This window comes from Sarcophilus harrisii, chromosome 2 (assembly GCF_902635505.1).
Source record: "Sarcophilus harrisii chromosome 2, mSarHar1.11, whole genome shotgun sequence".
Classification (NCBI taxonomy): domain Eukaryota; kingdom Metazoa; phylum Chordata; class Mammalia; order Dasyuromorphia; family Dasyuridae; genus Sarcophilus; species Sarcophilus harrisii.
In genome coordinates, this window is record NC_045427.1 from 260735748 (window position 1) to 260754398 (window position 18651).

General features: G+C 32.8%; 1 protein-coding gene across 3 annotated transcripts in view; it reads left to right on the forward strand.

The window, feature by feature from the left end:
- EIF2AK4 (eukaryotic translation initiation factor 2 alpha kinase 4) overlaps positions 1–18651 on the forward strand; it is a 98256-nt gene that overhangs the window by 56172 nt on the left and 23433 nt on the right. For all 3 annotated transcript variants that reach the window (XM_031952076.1, XM_031952075.1, XM_031952077.1), the window contains 10 exons: positions 878–1000; positions 2704–2808; positions 4604–4661; positions 5291–5370; positions 6573–6674; positions 8081–8134; positions 11304–11540; positions 14114–14189; positions 14656–14777; positions 17486–17535. In XM_031952076.1, coding sequence (XP_031807936.1) covers positions 878–1000; positions 2704–2808; positions 4604–4661; positions 5291–5370; positions 6573–6674; positions 8081–8134; positions 11304–11540; positions 14114–14189; positions 14656–14777; positions 17486–17535 — 1007 coding nt within the window. The remainder of the gene's footprint in view (positions 1–877; positions 1001–2703; positions 2809–4603; positions 4662–5290; positions 5371–6572; positions 6675–8080; positions 8135–11303; positions 11541–14113; positions 14190–14655; positions 14778–17485; positions 17536–18651) is intronic.

Genomic DNA, 18651 nt, shown 5'->3' on the forward strand with positions numbered 1-18651 from the left:
AGACCAACTTAGTCAACATAATTGGTTGTACACATTATTGGTTTTGTAAGAAAGAGATGGATTTTCATTTTAGCTTAGGAGGGAATAGCTTTTGTGATAGGTAAAAAGAAATAAAGAATTGCTTGATTACCTGAATCATACCTTGAAGGCCTTAACACATCTCCTAATTTCTTCTCTTTATTCAGTGTGAGAAACTCTTATTTGTAAAATTTAGCCAATTGCATAATCTCTGTACCATACCAACTATAAAATTCAGTGCTATTATTCTCTTTTACTACTTCAATATAATTATGGTATCAGCTTAAAGACCAGTAAATATGATTCTGAGCAAAGTAAGGTCTATTAATGTTTTTAAATTTTAGAATTTGGGGACAGCTAGGTGGTGCAGTAGAAGCCCTGCAAGTCCTGAAGTCAGCCCTGAAGTCAGAAGCACCTGAGTTCAAATTTGGTTTCAGACACTTAACACTTCCTAGCTGTGTGACCCTGGGCAAGTCACTTAACCCCAATTGCCTCAGCAAAAAAAAAAAAAAAAAAATAGAATTTGGTCTAGATAATCATTCTTGATTCGTTTAATGCAAAAAATTATGAAAAATGAAATATCATTATATTCTAAAATTTAGTTGAAAATGGTTTTCAAAACAGCTACATAAAACTTAGCAACTCCTACTTAATGCCATTTTCAGTTATGATGAAGACCTTTATAAAGGAAGGATTGTAGTAGTAATATATGCCATAAATAGTATTGGATTTATCTTATATAATATAACAGCTGCCTCAAATCAATGATAAATATGTAGAATTAGAGCACAATATTTAAGTGGTATTTTAAGTTAACAGGTGAATGTTGAAATTCTTACTGATTTATCTTTATCCAAAGATGGAATACTGTGAAAAAAGTACTTTGAGGGACACCATTGACCAGGGATTATATCAAGACTCTGTCAGACTGTGGAGACTCTTCAGAGAAATTTTGGATGGATTAGCATATATACATGAAAAGGTTAGTAAGCTATAAAAAGCTTTATACTGCTTTATCTCATTTCATGTCTCAAAATTAAAGTTAAATGCTCATATGATTGTATAATTATATATGACATATACAAAAATATGTGATTTAATAAAATACATCAATTATAAGAAGAAAAAGTACATGTAAAGAAGAAAATACAAGGAAGTATTGCAGTGGCAGATTTATTAATGGGAACAGAATGGAGTACAAAGGTTGATAAGAAATACCAAAGGAATTTTGAAGACTAGAGTGCATGTTGGGATATATGTGGCATAAAAAGATGTTCCAGGGAAGGATTTATTTAAAAAGGGAATAAAAAATTGAGAGAGGTGAAAATGAGATATTTCCTTCCAATTATGATATCCTAATTATATCATCTTTTAGTGGACAAAAGGACAAAAATGGGAGCAGTCTATTTTCAACTCTTATTTCTCATTGAACATTTGTCATTTTAAAATCCAGAAATTTTGAGTTCACTGTAATGATAAAACATGAACATAGATTCAGAATGGCCTGCCTACATTAAAAAATGCATCTGTTTAGGACAAATAAAGTCCTTGAACATAGTTGTTTCCCAACATTGAAATCATCCTCCTTGCCATATCATTTTGCTGGTCTAGCAAAGGGAAAATAGCTTGACCATTGTTTAAAGAACAATTGGGACAACTTCACGATGGAGGCAGGGAAAAGATGCAGACATAGCAGGCTTTTTCTTTGGCTTAATTTCTCATTATTCTTAAAATGTTTTATTTTGCCATGTTTAAATACAATATTATTAGACTACATTTGGCACACATATGGCTGCTTCATAAAGTATTTCATAAAAACAGAATCTTTAGGGTTTGGATTTTTTAAAAGCATTTCCACTAAATAACCTAAATCTATCACTATAAAATAATGAATAGTGATCTTAGAATCATGCTCCTGTACAATTTCTCCCTTTAAATTCAGTTAAACAAATATTACTGAGTTTTTACTATATATCTACTAAGCCTGGGATTATGGGGAGAGAAAATAAAGAATAGTATTATAAGATCCTTGCTTTCAGGGATCTTAGTCTTTTAGGTGAAAGACAGGAAAGAAAGACTTTTGTACATTAAACATTTCTTGTGACAACACTAAATATACCATGAAGAAAAGCGATAAGTGTTGGAGTTATTTGGGAATATTCTCTAGGGCCAAGGAAAACTTGAGGTAGACTTTGAAAAATTAGAAGGATTTGCAAATGTAAATAAAAGAAAGGAAGTGCCCTTTTCATTAGGGAAGAATAGCATGAAGTTCAGGGATAAAATGCACAGTATACAAAAGGAATTTGAACTTAAAGCAAAAGTTAAAAGGAAACTGTTTTAGTAAGATTAATCTGATATCTCTGAGGTAAATGAGAGTAGGGGGAGTGCAGTTAGGAGAAATCAAGCCCAAAATGAAGTAGTGCCAGGTATCAATGCTATGTGTTTGTTGTCTCCTCCTCCCAGGTGATGGTTCTCTGAGGACAGAGGTCGTGACTTGCTTAAATTTTGTATTCTTCCTGGGCACCCCTCCCTACCCAGTTCCTACACAATAGATACTCAGTAAAACCTTATTCTTGAATGAGGGAATAAATGAACAGCAACTCCTGGTTCTTTTCCTAAAATTAAATTAGCCCTTGTGATATTCCTTTATAAGTCAGGATGTTATTCTTATCTTTGTTTTAACAGGGAATGATTCACAGAGATTTGAAGCCTGTCAACATATTTTTGGATTCTGATGATCATGTAAAAATTGGTGATTTTGGCTTGGCCACAGACCATCCAGGTTTTTCTGTGAGTATTTTAATCATAATTTTAATCATAATTTAAAAGAGACCAAATCTCATTCCTGAAGCTTTAGGATTTAATCACAATGAAAGATGCTTTTAAAACAAGGTTAAAACAAGGTTATGTTAATGTGATTCTCCTGGCTCAGGATTGGAATCTTCAGTTTACATTTGTTTTCTGCATTCAATCAGCTAGTAATTATTTAGATATGTTGGTAAATGCATTTTGGTTTAAAAATAAATAGTTCTTTTGTACCTATTTCAGTCATAAGTACAAAGTATTTTAATTTCCCTTAATTTAATATTTTTGTCTGAAGTTTTCATTTAGTGAGAAAAAAAATCAAGACAGCTAGAATTGAGCCTCAAACCAGAGATACTTGAGCAAAGATCTAATCTTTTTTTTTTTAAATCTTCAGGACATGGGGCTGGTCTAAAGTAAAACTTCTTAAACTTTTTTTACTCACTACCTCTTTTTGCCTCAGAGATTTTTACATTACCTGAATACATAGGTATATGAAGTAAATATGCACATCAAACATTTCCTGATAATAAATATTTAATTGTGTGACCCCTACATTCAGTTAGACAACCCCATATAGTATTGCAACCCACAATTTAAGACACTTTTGTCTAGAGCTGGAGCACAGGCTAGTTGGCCAATGCTCAGAGCAATGGACTCCACCACCAAGACTGGAATTCTACAGTGTTATATCTTCTTTAACATATATTTCTGGCTCCCTCAGGAATTTTAGTTCTAGATCTTCCAGCTGCCATCATGTACATTAGTAATGTACATAAGCAGTGAGCAATAAAGAGCATAAAGTTTTAATATATAATGTTACTTTAGCTCATGAATTTATGTAAATGAACTCTATTTTAGACAAACTAGACACATCAGTGGCCACATTTACAAAACAGTTCAGTTATAGGAATTGGAGATTGTTAAAGTTCAAAGGATCAAGAATATCTAGTCTAGGGGTTCCCAGCAATTCTGTCCTCTTTTAGCATTAAAAAAAAAAAATTGGTAGACACTCTTGTATACACATGCGATAAATTAGCTGTTAGTATCTGATTAAGAATATACATGACAAAAAGCTTATATGAGTTCATGAATGTTTCTAAAGGAAATTATATTTTACTTATCACAGCTGAATTTACATAAAGTTGAGAAATTATAATATATATATATATATATATATATATAAGGCATTACTTATACCATCAACACAAGATGGGTTTTATTTTTTTATTTTTATGCTGAATCATGCTTCATGTTTTGTTCCAACCAATTAAAGATAAAATGACAATATATGAATAGATTTGTGGATCTCTTGCAGTCATTCTGTATTATTTTCTTTTTCCTCCTACTCCTTTAGATTTCTATGGCTCACAAGGTAGGATGTGATTAATCCAGTCTAATCCATTTCCCCTTCTCAGTCCTCTCCAGGTTGAAGTAGGGAGGAAATCGAGGCTTAGTGAATAAGGGAGGTCAACTTTTATGTGAAGGCAGGAAAAAGGGCAACAGAAAAGGAGGAAATGAAGAAGATAGAGTATTTAAGGAAAAGGGTTAGTCATTTGCCATTAGGATGTTTTGTTTTGTTTTTAAAATGAATATCATTCATTTTACACAATGTTGTTTTGAGGACACATCAGTGTAGACTGGAAAAAGACACTGAAATTAAAAAGACAAAACCAGTGACAACCCATGGTCACAATGACCTTCCCAGGATTCCTGTAAGCAGAGGGTAGTCGTCTGTGACACATGCTGTGACATCCTAACTCTTGGGTTTCTTATATTTTAGGCTGATACTAAACAAGAAGATAGGGGAGCTGATCACCTAATTAAATCTTACCCTTCAGGTAAACGAGGAAAGCTACATATTTTTGCACTGTGTTTATCACCGATTTTTTTTTTTTATCCCAAATACCATTTCTTCTGCACTGTTAATTTTCCCTCAGTACTACATTAGAAAAAGGAGCTTAATGTGGTTGAATGTCTCTCAGTCAGGGGATGGTGGATAAAGTATTGGCCAGCCTTCAGAGAGCTGGGTTTAAGCCTATCTGTGACAAACACTAACTGTAATACCCTGGTAAGTCATCATATTTGTCAGTGCCCCAGCCAGTTCGCTTCAGTTATCAGTTGTACAATGCCTACAGATCAACATTGATAGTTTCCATACCTATGCTCTGTACGTCAATGAAGAGACCATTTTGGCCATTCTAAAGGGTTTTCTCCTAAAAATTATTCATTTGATAGAAAACATTAGGCTATTTGGAGCTGCTTCTCCCTTGCCTAACTAAAAAGGTATCCTTGAATAGAAGATATATGGATGGTCTTTTTTAATCATGCATAAGAAACCCATCAGTATTGATTATCAATAATTATTCTCAGTTCATCATTATCAGTTAATCCCCTTGTTGTAGGTTCTTCCTTCTCCATAGAACTTCTATCATATAAAGGTTTTTTTTTTCTGTCTGCAACCATACAGATAATTTAACTGGAATGGTCGGCACAGCATTGTATGTAAGCCCAGAAGTCCAAGGAAGCACTAAATCTTCATATAACCAGGTAATATGAACGGAAGCATTTTATTTTTATTGAAAAGGAAAGAGGATTTCAAGAGTAAAATAATATTAGGAGCTTAAGAGATAGCATCACTTTGGAGTCAATGTTCTCAAATGTTCTATTTTTTTAATTGGCTTGAACAAAACAGGACAGTTACTTTTTGCTTTTTTATTGTTAAGATGCTGTAATGTGATTCTACATATACTGTCTATATGCAAGGCTTTGTGAAGACAAAAACCTTGTTTTGATATGCTGTCTACTTAACTTCTACATGCATGTTAAATTGAGATGCTTTTAGATGTCTCTGTGATATTTTGTAAATCTGATATCAAAAATCTCAAGTTTTCTGGAAACTCTTCAACTTGAGCATATTTTCTTGCACAATGTACCTCATACTACTAGCTAAACCATTTTAGATGAAGGGCCTGAATAAAGATTCATTTTCTCAGCTTCATAATAATACTTGAAGACAACCTAGGTTTCACTTGTGATAGGAGATATAAACACACACACACACACACACACACACACACAGAATATGATTTGGAAAAGACCTCAGAGATCATCTAAGCCAGTGTAAGAAGAACTTTTTACTAGTGTTTGGAATTAGATTTATCTTAATAACTTTCTGTAAAAGCAGGATTTGTGCTTTGTTGCTGTCTTGTTGAAAAATAGTATTAAAAATTTTCAACAACTTTAAGATACAGTGAATTAGCTTACATTATCATTCCTATATCCTTTAGTAAGATTGCTTTCTGAATTTCATCCTGTAAGCACCAGTGCTCTTTTTTATTCTTTTCTACCAAATGTTTGCTATTTTTTCTAATTGAATTTTCAATTATTTTCTTTGAGCTAATAATAAGGCCTTTCCTGAACACTGTATTATTTTAAAGTTATTATTATTGCATTAATCTGTCAACCCACAAACATTATCAACTGCCTGTTAGGCATTAGAGATAAAATTACTAAAAGGTAGTATCAGTCAAGGGGCTAACATACTAGTACCAACTCTATTGCTTATTCTACAATTTCTTAAGAAAATGTACTTTGAACAGAAAGTTTTGCAAGTCAGTGTTGAAAAATTACCCATGCATATGTTTTATAAATAAAAAGCTATTAATAATTAAAAAAAAGAAAATGTACTTTGATAACCAGTTAAAAGTGAATGCAATTAAATTATTTATAATTCTATTTTTCTCCAATAGAAAGTAGATCTTTTCAGCCTGGGTATCATCTTCTTTGAAATGTCCTATCATCCCATGGTTACCGCATCAGAAAGGATCTTTATTCTCAGTCAACTCAGAGAAGTATGTAGCAATGATTTCATCCCCTAAATGAACCCCACTAATCTGGAAAACCATAAAACCAGACAAAAGAGAAAGCAAATGAAAATGTAGTTGGAGAAGATGCAACATCTGATCCAAAGTGTGGATTCTTTTCACTCCCTCTCACACTACTGTTTCTGCATTATCCCAACCTTTAAAAAAAATTATATTTATACAAAATAGGCTTGCACTTATATATTTTTAAGATTCCCAAAGTGCTATTCTCACAATAATTACCTTGAAGATCTAGTAACAATTATGTATTCATTTCACAAATGGAGAAGCTAAGATTCAAACAGTTTAAACACTTTCCCCAAGTTTATAAAATTAGGAAGAGTCAGGGCTTATGATTTTTAAAACTACATTTTCATTTGCTTTCTTTTATCTAATTTTATGATTTTCACCTTGGTCTTTACACTTGCCAGTATTCTCTTAAGAGCTGCCACCAATTAGTGCCCCAGATATACAGGAGAAAATAGTATGAGAATTTAACAAAGGATGGGTGTTGCCTGAGTTGACTTGTATCTAGAAATGCAGGATTAAGCAAGAGGAATCAAAATGTAAAGTAGTTACTTTGTGACATATAGAGCCAGATTAAATTATTCATCTTTATTTCTGTGAACAATAAAGCAGCATAATGAAATGCTTTACATTAAATAGTATCTTATGAGTGAGAAAGTATATTTTACTTAGAATCATCTTCCTGCCTTTTCATCTAAGAGATAACTGTTTGCAAAACCTGAGCTACTTTGCTACAGTTTTTAAAACTCTGGCTACACCTTCTTGGAATAAATGAAGTTATCATGTCGTTCCTGCTTTAACTAAGGATCTTTGTCCAATGATTAGAATGTACGGCTTTCCTTTGCTTAAGCAGCAAATTGTTCCTTCATGTTGGGTGTCTGCATTTTTACTTTAATGATATTAATGTAGTATTAGTATTAGTAGCCAGAAAATTTTGAGTGTCTTATTTCACTATGAATGATTACTTCTTACTGTCTCTTACTCTGATTTTTAAAAATATAAATAAAACCTACTTCAGTTACATTGTGCCCCTCTGGTAATGGAGACAATGCAAACCTTTCTGCTGTGAGATCTTAAATGACTTTGAGGTTCTGACATATTTAGTGATCTACATTTTTAATAACATTCCTTAATAAACAGAGTTATTACTAAGTAATTTTTATGTGAATAAGAAATTTGAAAATGTAAAGACAGAGTGTTCATCAGATTTCAAGGTGGTTTTTAACTTATCTTTTTTTTCTAGCTTGTCATTTCTGTGCTAGCATTATTTCTTTTTTCCACTTATAGTGAACAAGTGTTTTAATTATGGTAGTTTGCCAAGTGTTTGCTTTATTTATTTGCTAATTCGAATATAATTATCCTTTTAGCCTACTTCTCCTAAGTTTCCAGAAGATTTTGATGATGCAGAACATACAAAGCAGGTAATTTTCAGATGCTTTAATTATAATGTCTTCAGTCTTGAGTTTTAATTGTTATTTTTCTTCTTCAATTAGTAATTTCTGCCAGTCATTCTCTTGTGCTCCTGGAACAAAGTAAAAAAGAAATATTAAAAGATAAAGCATTTAAAACATTATTGAAATTTAAATACATGATAAAAAAAAAATCAAGTGTTGGCATAGTGAATTAACAAGCTCCTAGATTCTTTTGTGTAATTCTTTGTGCCTTAGAAGTACTGTTTGGACCCCAGATTTAACTACTGCAATGAAGAAAGAGCTTTTACAGCTCTTTGTTTCAGATAAAACCTGGGCCATTATAGGAAAGAAAAACATCATTTAAAATTTTAATTATGTTGAATTTTAGGTTTTAAATAGCTTAGTGAGAAAAAAACCAGCATGCTAGCTTTTGACAAGCTCATATTAAAGCATTTTAAAATATAATTTTGTTCATACATGACACAGTGTATGATCTAGAAATTCATGTATAGTACATCAGTTCATCTTTTTCTTGCAAAGGCTAATTGTGGATATAAGTAACACTTTCTGCAATAATTCTTCCTCTTGTTACAAGGGGATGCTTCCTTTTTTCTTTTCTTTTCTTTCTTTCTTTTCTTTCTTTCTTTCTTTCTTTCTTTCTTTCTTTCTTTCTTTCTTTCTTTCCTTTTCTTTCCTTTTCTTTCCTTTTCTTTCCTTTTCTTTCCTTTTCTTTCCTTTTCTTTCCTTTTCTTTCCTTTTCTTTTCTTTCCTTTTCTTTCCTTTTCTTTCCTTTTCTTTTCTTTTCTTTTCTTTCCTTTTCTTTCCTTTTCTTTCCTTTTCTTTCCTTTTCTTTCCTTTTCTTTTCTTTCCTTTTCTTTCCTTTTCTTTCCTTTTCTTTTCTTTTCTTTTCTTTCCTTTTCTTTCCTTTTCTTTCCTTTCTTTCTTTCTCTAAGATTTGATCCACATTTTGGGCAGGAGGAAGGCAGTAGAAGTGCTTTGAAAACGGCAACTAAAATAGGTCAACAGCATTCAGCTTGCTAGCCCTCCTTTACTTCTGATGTGCTATTCTGTCTTTTTTTTTTTTTTTAATACTTATGTATTATGGTTGAGGATTATACCAGTAAAGAACTATTAGAAAAATCATTAAAAAATCACATTTATACTTTTATTACCTGGGATCATATACTTGTACTCATGTTCACTAGTGTATTTGAATTCATAAGTATTTGTGAATTTCATATCACTTATATTTCCTACAGAAAAACCAGGCTCATTCTGTTATTCTGTTATTTTTAAAGATGTTATTTAAGACATAAGAGGGACTGTGGTGAAATAAAGAGGTAGCCTCAGAGACCTGAGTTCAATTCCTGTTTCTAATATCTACTGACTATATCTACTGTTTCTAATATCTACTGACCCTGAGAAAGACACTTAATCTTTCAGTGCTCCCAATATCAGAAGTCCCCAGAACTCATTCACATTGATGGAGAAAATGCCTCACTTCTAGTTTCCTACACTGTTGAAAAAGTGTGTGTGTGTGTGTGTGTGTGTATGTGTGTCTTTGTGTGTCTGTGTAATAGCATAGCATTCTACTCAAGTTAACAGGCTAGACTCCCTAATAGAATTAGAAGTACAGCAATAATTAATCACTGTGCCAACTATTCTTCCTAGCTTATAGATACTGTGAGAGCTGTTGGGAAATATTTCCAACATTTGACTATTTTATAAGGATGATTATAAAACTACAATTAGAAAGATAATTAGTTGTATGACTTTGGACACTTGAATTTGGACAAGTCTTTTCATTTTTATATACTTTACTTTCCTTCTCTGTAAGACAAGAGGGTTCAACTAGTCAACTAATAAGATTATTTCCAGGCCTGAGCCTTTATTTCTAATATTTAAGTATATGATCCCAAAGGTAATCTAGTATGAACTGGTTTTTTTGTGCTAAAGTGTGCTGAATTGACTTACCATTGTGTAAAATTAAAATTTTTTAGTAAATTTTGGAAAAAATTTTGGGAAAATATCTGACCCATCATGATCCAGTAATTTCCCCTTAAAGCTTTAAAAGTGGAAACAACATGCAATATGCAATTGATAAGATAGGATACTATATATAGTAAAAAAAATTTTTTTGCATACATAAAAAATTAGGCAAAGCACTGTCTGTTTTGTTGGAAAAGTGGTATTATTTCTACCACTTTCACACTGTGTTAAATCTCAGAAAATCTCACTAAGTCAATTCAGCATATTTTAATATAAAAATGCTATCTAAGATTACAAATGTGACTTACTGCAGTCATTCACTCTCAACTCAGAACAAGTAAATCTCAGAGGGAATGAAGAGTTATTTACTTAGGTACGTTATGAAACTTTAAAACACTTTGTGAATCTCTTCTGAGCATTAACTAATGCTGCTTGTTCTCCAAAAATGACTATCTCCCCATAAACAAAAAGAAAGTGCCCTGCAAAAAGGTTTGTATCAAACTCTCTCGCTCTCTGAGCTCCCTTTTACTGCAGAACACCACTTAAAATACTATAGAGGTTAGAAAATGGATGGTAACATCACCAAGAGAAACATAGCCCTGAAATTTCCAGTATAGGCTGAAAGTTTAATTCCCCTAAGAAACCTAAAGATAAGATTACGGGTTAAGCTTAAACTTTTAAAGTTTAACTTTTTTCATATGCCTAGAAGAGTACTAACAAAACTGAAACATATTGCCACAGGTTGCTTTACATACATTAGTATATCATACAATGGTAGGAATATGTGTTATTTTATGGGATTTATACTTCCTTTGGTATATTGATAGCATATAGATTGGCTTTAAATGTTTTGGTCTTCTGTATTTGTTTTTATTGTCAAAAGTTTCTGACTTCTAATAAATTACTATTTATAGAATTTATATACTACATTTAATAATGAGGTATATGTAAGTATTTATATATCATATTATTATAATATTATATAATTATATAATGAATGTTATATATTATATAATAATAATAATATAATAGTATCCCAAAGGTTGCAAAAAACCCAATTAAAATTCTATTAAATTGAACAAAGATCTCTTTTGGTATATGTGGGTAAAAAAAAAAAATTTAAGATACTATACTAGATTCTTGTTCTTCACTAATTTATAGTAACCATATCCATGGGCTTTGGTTGTAGAAATCAGTTATTTCCTGGCTATTGAATCATGATCCAGCAAAGCGACCTACTGCCACTGAGCTGTTGAAAAGTGAGCTGCTTCCCCCACCCCAACTAGAGGAATCTGAACTACATGAAGTCCTGCACCATACCCTGGCCAATGTTGATGGCAAAGCCTACCGGACCATGATGGGTCAGATCTTCTCCCAGCGCATCTCTCCTGCCATCGACTACACCTATGATAGTGACATATTAAAGGTGAATTTATAGTTTTCATCATACATATTTAACCAAACAGACTAGATTTGAAAAATGCTAAGTAATTTTAATTAGTATTAAATCTGATGGCAATTGCTGAAAAAGTTCTTTAATGCAGCTATAGTGCATTAGACAAAATGCCCAGAGCTTAAAACATCTGGGCAGTTCTAATTCAAATGAAGTAGTGGACCTAAAATAAATTCAATGTGCTATATAATTTTTTTGCTCCCTTCACTTTTGGTTTAGTTTTCATGGAATCTGTTTTGGCATTGAGTTTATTTCCTATATGCTGATATTGGAATAATAAAAAGAGGTAGACTTGGTTTGGGAAAAATAAATTAGGAAGTATGAAATCAATGCAGATTTTAGAAGCCATACTTTTTTTTTTCTTTTGCCTGTTAATTTTTAGAAAACTATTTACAAGAATTTTAATATTAGATGTATGTTTAAATAGATTTGTGCACCTAAATATGCAGAAAAATTGCTCTGATGCTTTATTGGATATATATTATATCACATAGGGATTCACAATTGTTTGTACTTGTTAAGATCCCAGAGCCACAAAGGACCTTAGAAATCACAATACAATGCATTCAGATGATATTTTATTTTCTTCTCTTTATGTTAAAGGATCAGAAAGACCTCCCAATTTTCTGACTCTTCAAAACCTATTCAGAAAAGTTCACTGAGCACCAGCTTCCCCTCACATTTTTATCAGGTTGCTTATATTCTTGAGTTTCTACTTTGGTTTTATAGGAGAGGACATTATTAGACTTACTTTTTCCCCCTGTTACTTCAATTGATATACCTTATGTAAATGGTCCTCAAGAAAGTCTTACAGCTTAAAGTTTGAAGTGTTTTTTATAAGTATTGAAGTGACTTAACATTGTATAGAATCAGAAGACCTATCCAGTGAACTTCATATTCTATGTTGTTTCCATTCCATACTCTATCCTTGGGGGGTGGGGGAGATTATACATCTGATAGAACATCAGGGTATTTTCCAGTTATTGTTAGCATCTATTTAGGAATTAGGGGGTCTGAGATCACTCAAACATAGAAGCTTTTTCTATAGCTATTGCCAGTCACCTACCACAGTAGCATGACAGATGAAGAGGAAATCATATTACCCTCTCTCCTGAACTATTGCAGCAGCATGCTGATGGGTTTCCCTGCTTCAAGTTTCTCCCCACTCAACTTCAGGCTCCACTTAGCTGTCAAAATGATTTTTCCCTATTCGGTAAACCCCAGAAGTTCTCTATCACCTCTAGGATCAAATATAAAATCTGTTTGGTATTCAAAACCGTTTATGCCTTTCTCCTCTCTCCCTCCTGAACCTTTTCAGTCTTCTTACATCTGCCCTCATATTTTGTGATTCAGTGACAGCATCCTTGTTATTTCTAGAACAAGATGCTACATACATCTCCTGACTCTGGGAATGTCCACTGGCTGTCCTGCACTTCTGGAGTGCTTTCCTTCCTCATCTCCACCTCTTGGTTTTCTTTTGCTTTTCTTCAAGACCCAGCTAAAATCTCTCCTACCTTCTTCCTTTTCTAATAAGAAAAGACTTTCCTAATCTACTTTAATTCTAGGTCTTCCTGTTCCAGGTTTTCCTAAAGATGACTTGATTGTACATAGTTGTTTACATATTGTCTCCCCTAATAAACTGGGGAGCCCCTTGAGATTAGGGGCTGTTTTTTGCCTTTCTTTATATCTCATTGCTTAGCAAAGTACTGGGCACATATTAGACCTTTAATAAATGTTTTATATTTCTATTGCTATTCTTGAAAGCTTCCTTTCTGCTACCATTTCCATAGGATTTTCTTTCAAAAATTTCTTCTAGAGAATCCAAACTCCTAGGAAAATACCTATGAGGCTGAGAAAAAGCAATTTATCATCATAGGAATGGCCTCCATTATTCATAATACTTATGAGAACTACAATAGCAAAATAATACACTTACATATTTTTGGTACCTTGCATCCAAATTTTCCTGGGCATTGGCTTCTGGCAATATATATATAATATAAATATATTATATATGTGTAATATATTTATATTATATATATTATATAATATAATCAAACTGTGTGTTTCTATGCAAGATTTGTCCTACACTATGTAACATATATGTTAACTTCTGAGTAGAAAAGATTCATTGTGAACTTTTATTTACTTATTTATTTATTTTGCTGAGGCAGTTGGGGTAAAGTGACTTGTCCAGGGTCACATAGCTAGTAAGTGTTAAGTATCTAAGATCAAATTTGAAGTCGGGTCCTTCTGATTTCAGAGCTGGTGCTCTATCTACTGAGCCACCTAGCTTCCCCAAACTTTTATTTTTATTTAAATTGTGACTTACTATGATCTCTCTTTAAAGATCATTGTTAAACAAGATAAAAAATGTTAAGAACCCCTTTCCCTAAAGACGTTTAGAAATACAATGACTGTGAAACCTTATTCTTTGACTCTGCAAATCTACCACATAATAGTACCAATCAACACATTACTCTTTTAAAGAGAGAAATTGTTTTCCCTCTTAGAGTAGTATTTTAATTGTCTTAATTATATTTTAGGGTAACTTCTCAGTCCGAACAACCAAGATACAGCAGTATGTATGTGAGACCATTATCCGCATCTTTAAGAGACATGGTAGGTCTTTTTTAAAATCTCATTTTATTACCCATTTTGCTTTTGTATTGGTAGAAAGTAGTAGCAGTGGATCTCAATGAAACCTAAATAAACTTTTGCTTTCAAATCCACTTATAGGTAATTGGTATAGCATGTGAAATTTAAGCCCATTTTTATATTTTAGCTTCTTGAAGAGAAATTGATTTAGGAGAATAGCAGCTTTGCTTTTAAAATAAAGTTGGATAATCACTGTTATAATTATGAGAGAATTGCTGTGTCTCGTTGTGCATGAGTTCATTCTATGTAGAATATACAGAATAAAATAGAAATTAATAATGACTTAGGAATGGTGCATGGGGATTAGTCTAACTTTTTTAATGGTCCCCAATGACATATCCTTAATTGTCAGGTTAATGTTTCACTTTAAGTTGGTTCCTAGGGAATATGAGAACTCAGTGGTTAATTATGGTTTGCCAATTTGGTGTAGGAGCTGTCGAGTTGTATACCCCACTGCTACTTCCCCGAAATAAGCAAATGTACGAGCACAATGAAGCAGCCTTATTCATGGACCACAGTGGAATGCTGGTGATGCTTCCCTATGATCTTCGGGTGAGTTCAGGAATGATTTGTTTTTTAGGCTGGATTTTTAGAACTTACAGATTTGTTACTGAAATCTGATTATAATTGAGGGTTGTTAGTTTGGTGGGTTTTGTTTTTTGGGGGGCTTTTTTTTAGCACTTCTCTTTTTTATACTGGAACTTTTATTTAATACAGGTTTATGTACTTTCATTTTTTTAAACTCTTAAGAGAGAATAGATCAAACTGAAGTGTGCTCTAGAAGTCCAGAAGGTGATTGAGCTTCAAGTCTTTGCCTCCTTGCCAGCAGCCCAGAAGTTGGTTGTGGTAATGTGGATTCTTGTGCCCACAGACTCAAGAGCAGAGAAACTTTTCCTGGAGTCTGGTCATCAAAACTTCAACACAAAACACTGACCAGGACACCAGTCATCTCCATAGTAGTGACAGTAATACATGGCTGCCTCAGATGGGGGATTGTATATTATATTTCTCAGCAAATTCTTCCATCATCTGACCTGACAATATTTTATCCCAATTAAGCCAATGCAGTGTCAGGGGCTATCCCAGTTGGGTGGCAGTTTGTTTGTTTTTCCTAAGTCTGGCCCTTGAATTATCTTCTTGGACTCCTTTTTGCTATATAGGATTATGACTCGTAATTATTTAACTGATTCCCAAAATGCCATCACTGACCAACAGTCTTTAACATGCTGTATGTCTGAGCCTAGGGCACACAGAATTCATTTTACAAAAAAAAACTGAGTTCTGGTGCCTAGTGCCTCGGTTTACCCAGTTCTATATATGGAAGGACTGAATTATTCAATTGTTGTTAATTCTGTTCCTAACTTTTCAACAACTATTTGTTGAGTACCCTCTTTGTAAAAGGCACTCCAGTGCCAGATTATTGGAGGAGTAAATGGTATGTCCTACTGCTAAATGTCAACTTCTTTAAAGTGGGACTTTGTCGCATCTGTCTTTGTACCACATGACTTACTTAGAGCAAGTCCTAGGTAAACATTTATTGAATTGAATTGTATGGACTCCCACAATGAAGGAATGACAAAGCTGGGGTTAGAACCCATAACCAAACTGGGATAAACTTGTCCTGCCTAGCCTAACTCACTGAGACTTATTGCACTGTTAATCATCTTGCAGTGTAGTATATATTGTGTCCCAAAAGTCTGAGTGCAGTTTTAAGCACTAATACCTTAAATCCTGAGTACTGGGTGACCCTAGGGAGAAAACAAGGCCTGGACTCAGGAAGAATCTCAACTTTCTGAGTTCAAATCTGGCCTCAGACATTTACTAACTGTATGACCCTGGGCAAGTCACTTAACCCTGTTTGCCTCAGTTTCTTCATCATTCTTCTCTCTGTAAAGAAAACCCCAAATAGGGTCACAACTAATCAGACACAAGTGAAAAATGACTCGGCAGCAAGAAGCTTAAAACGACATCAACTGACCTTGTGGTATGTCTACAGTATAGCTGTTAGGTTTAGAGTTTATTTTTTAATTGCATATTTTTTACTCCTATAAGTACAGGGCTCCAATTTAAGTTTTTTCTATGCCATATTTTCTACAGCCAGTTTTGACATTTTCCTATGATTCTGTGGAACTCTGAAGTTTTCCCTTTACTTTCTAAATATTCACATGAAGCTCAATTTAAAAGAACCTAGCTTAGCAGCTCTGTATTTGAGTTGAATCTATCCTTTCTGTACTGTTTCATATCACCAGTTTCTTTTTACTTAAATGTGCTTTTGTCAAAAGAGATGCCATAAGTGATGGTTCTCTTGAGGAGAATATAGTAGAAATTGGGAAGTAATAAAGGCATCAGTAAAATAAACAAAAGAAATCAGTAAAACAATAGACAAATAATCGGAGAGGTAAATAAATAAATTGACTTGCCTTCAGCACAACATTATCCAAAACTGTATAAAGCACTGATTTTTAATTGCCAGTTCTTTTGCCAATTTTTCATGTTATTTCTTTTTTCTTTTCCTATGAATGTAAATATAAGGAATGTTATTGTTGTTTTGAGGCTAATATTGAACCAAGTAGTATAGTAAAGACATTTAGAGTATGACAAAGAAAGATATAAAAGAAAATAAATGGCACGATTTTTGTTCAGTTGTATTTAAAATTGGCTTTTCATTTTCTAAATATTGGCAGGAAAAGTTCAAAATTGTAAGCAGTACTTACTTTCTATGGACTATTCAAATATGAGAGGAAAATGCATTGTTGCCCATGCAGATTGTGACCCATGTTATACTAATGCTACTCCTGGAGTAATGAATTTCTGGCTAATCTGAAAATTAGGTACTTTGTCCCAGAATGTGTTAACGGGTTGGTTACATATTTGTGGTTAAGTGATTATAGTGAAGAATTTTTCTAGAGGGAATTTATTAAAGATACCTCTTGGAGATATTTTGGAAAATCTTATAAGGTAACTAGATCCCTATCATGGTTTAGTTACAGTGAATACCCTCACAGATTATCTATAAAGAATAATCTCATAGATGTCAGAATAATCATGCCACTGATTTTTAGTATATATGAGTTTCATTTGACACAATCAAAATGTAGTTTGTTTCAGAACTGAAATATATGTGATAAAATATATGATATAATAACTGATGAGAATTTATATCTCTCTTTTACTAATGTTGGTGCCAAAAGATAGCTTATGAAGAGCATATATGGCCTCTAAGACATTAATCTGAAAACCTTTTCTTTTTATATTTTCAGATTCCTTTTGCAAGATATGTGGCTAGAAATAATATCTCAAATTTGAAACGGTAAGGAACTGGTGGAGAATTTATTATCTTTTCTGACCTAGATATAATAAAGAACTCAGCACTCAATTGTAAGGTTTGGAATACTCTTTAAAAAGCAGAGATATCAGTTCTTAAAAGATTGACAGGATGGCCTTTCTCCTAAGAAACAATGTGATAATTGGGTTAACTTGAATTAACCACAATCCTTTGTATGCCTTCTAAATATCCTTGAACTTTATCACTAATTATTTTAACATATTTTGACAAATACATTTGTATTTGGTCATTAATGGTCACAGATGCTTATATAAACTAATTTGAAGGATGGATGCTACTATCATGCTAAAACTTCCTTTACAAGTAACTTTAGACAGAGAAACACTTAAGGAAGCCTAATAAAAATCCGCATGAAATTTGGATACTAGAGATCTATATTGATAAAGTACATTTAAGTAGCAGAAGAGCCAAACATAATATCTCTTCATAAGACCCAATGATATTGCTGCTAAATTGGCATTTTGATTTATAAGCACCATTCTTCACATGAAATCAATGTGTTTTTATGCAATTTTTTTTATTCATTATTTTTTTCATTGTTCCTATATTCTTAATGTATTGTTGGCTACAAGTGATAAGGGAGAATGCCATTTATGATATCTCTATGTGGGACATTAATACTAAGAGACAGGTATTTTCACAATAAAGGAACCAAGGTATACAAAGTTTATCAGTGACCAAAAAAAAAAAAAAAAATTGGAGCATAGATCAATTTCAGTTTTGCATACAATGAAGTTTACACTTGCACTAAACTTTAATTTAGCTATACATGTTAGACAAGCAAAACAGAAGCGGGAAAGAGAGAAACAACAACTTAAATAGTGCAGATAATATTCATTCAGTGAGTTTACTTAGTTCAAAATGAGCATGGAATAGGAGAGATCTCTCTACTTTTTCCTAAGTTGGTTGTGGTTCTTCCTGCCTCTCCTAATTTGAACATCTCTCTTCAGTGACAAGAAGTATGATCCTAGAATCTCCTCTTCAGATCATTCCCATGAGACAGTCTAATTAATTGGCTTTTATTGGTAAAGCATTTGAGAAAAATAGCCATTTTGGCCATCCTAGCATTCCTGGTCAGTC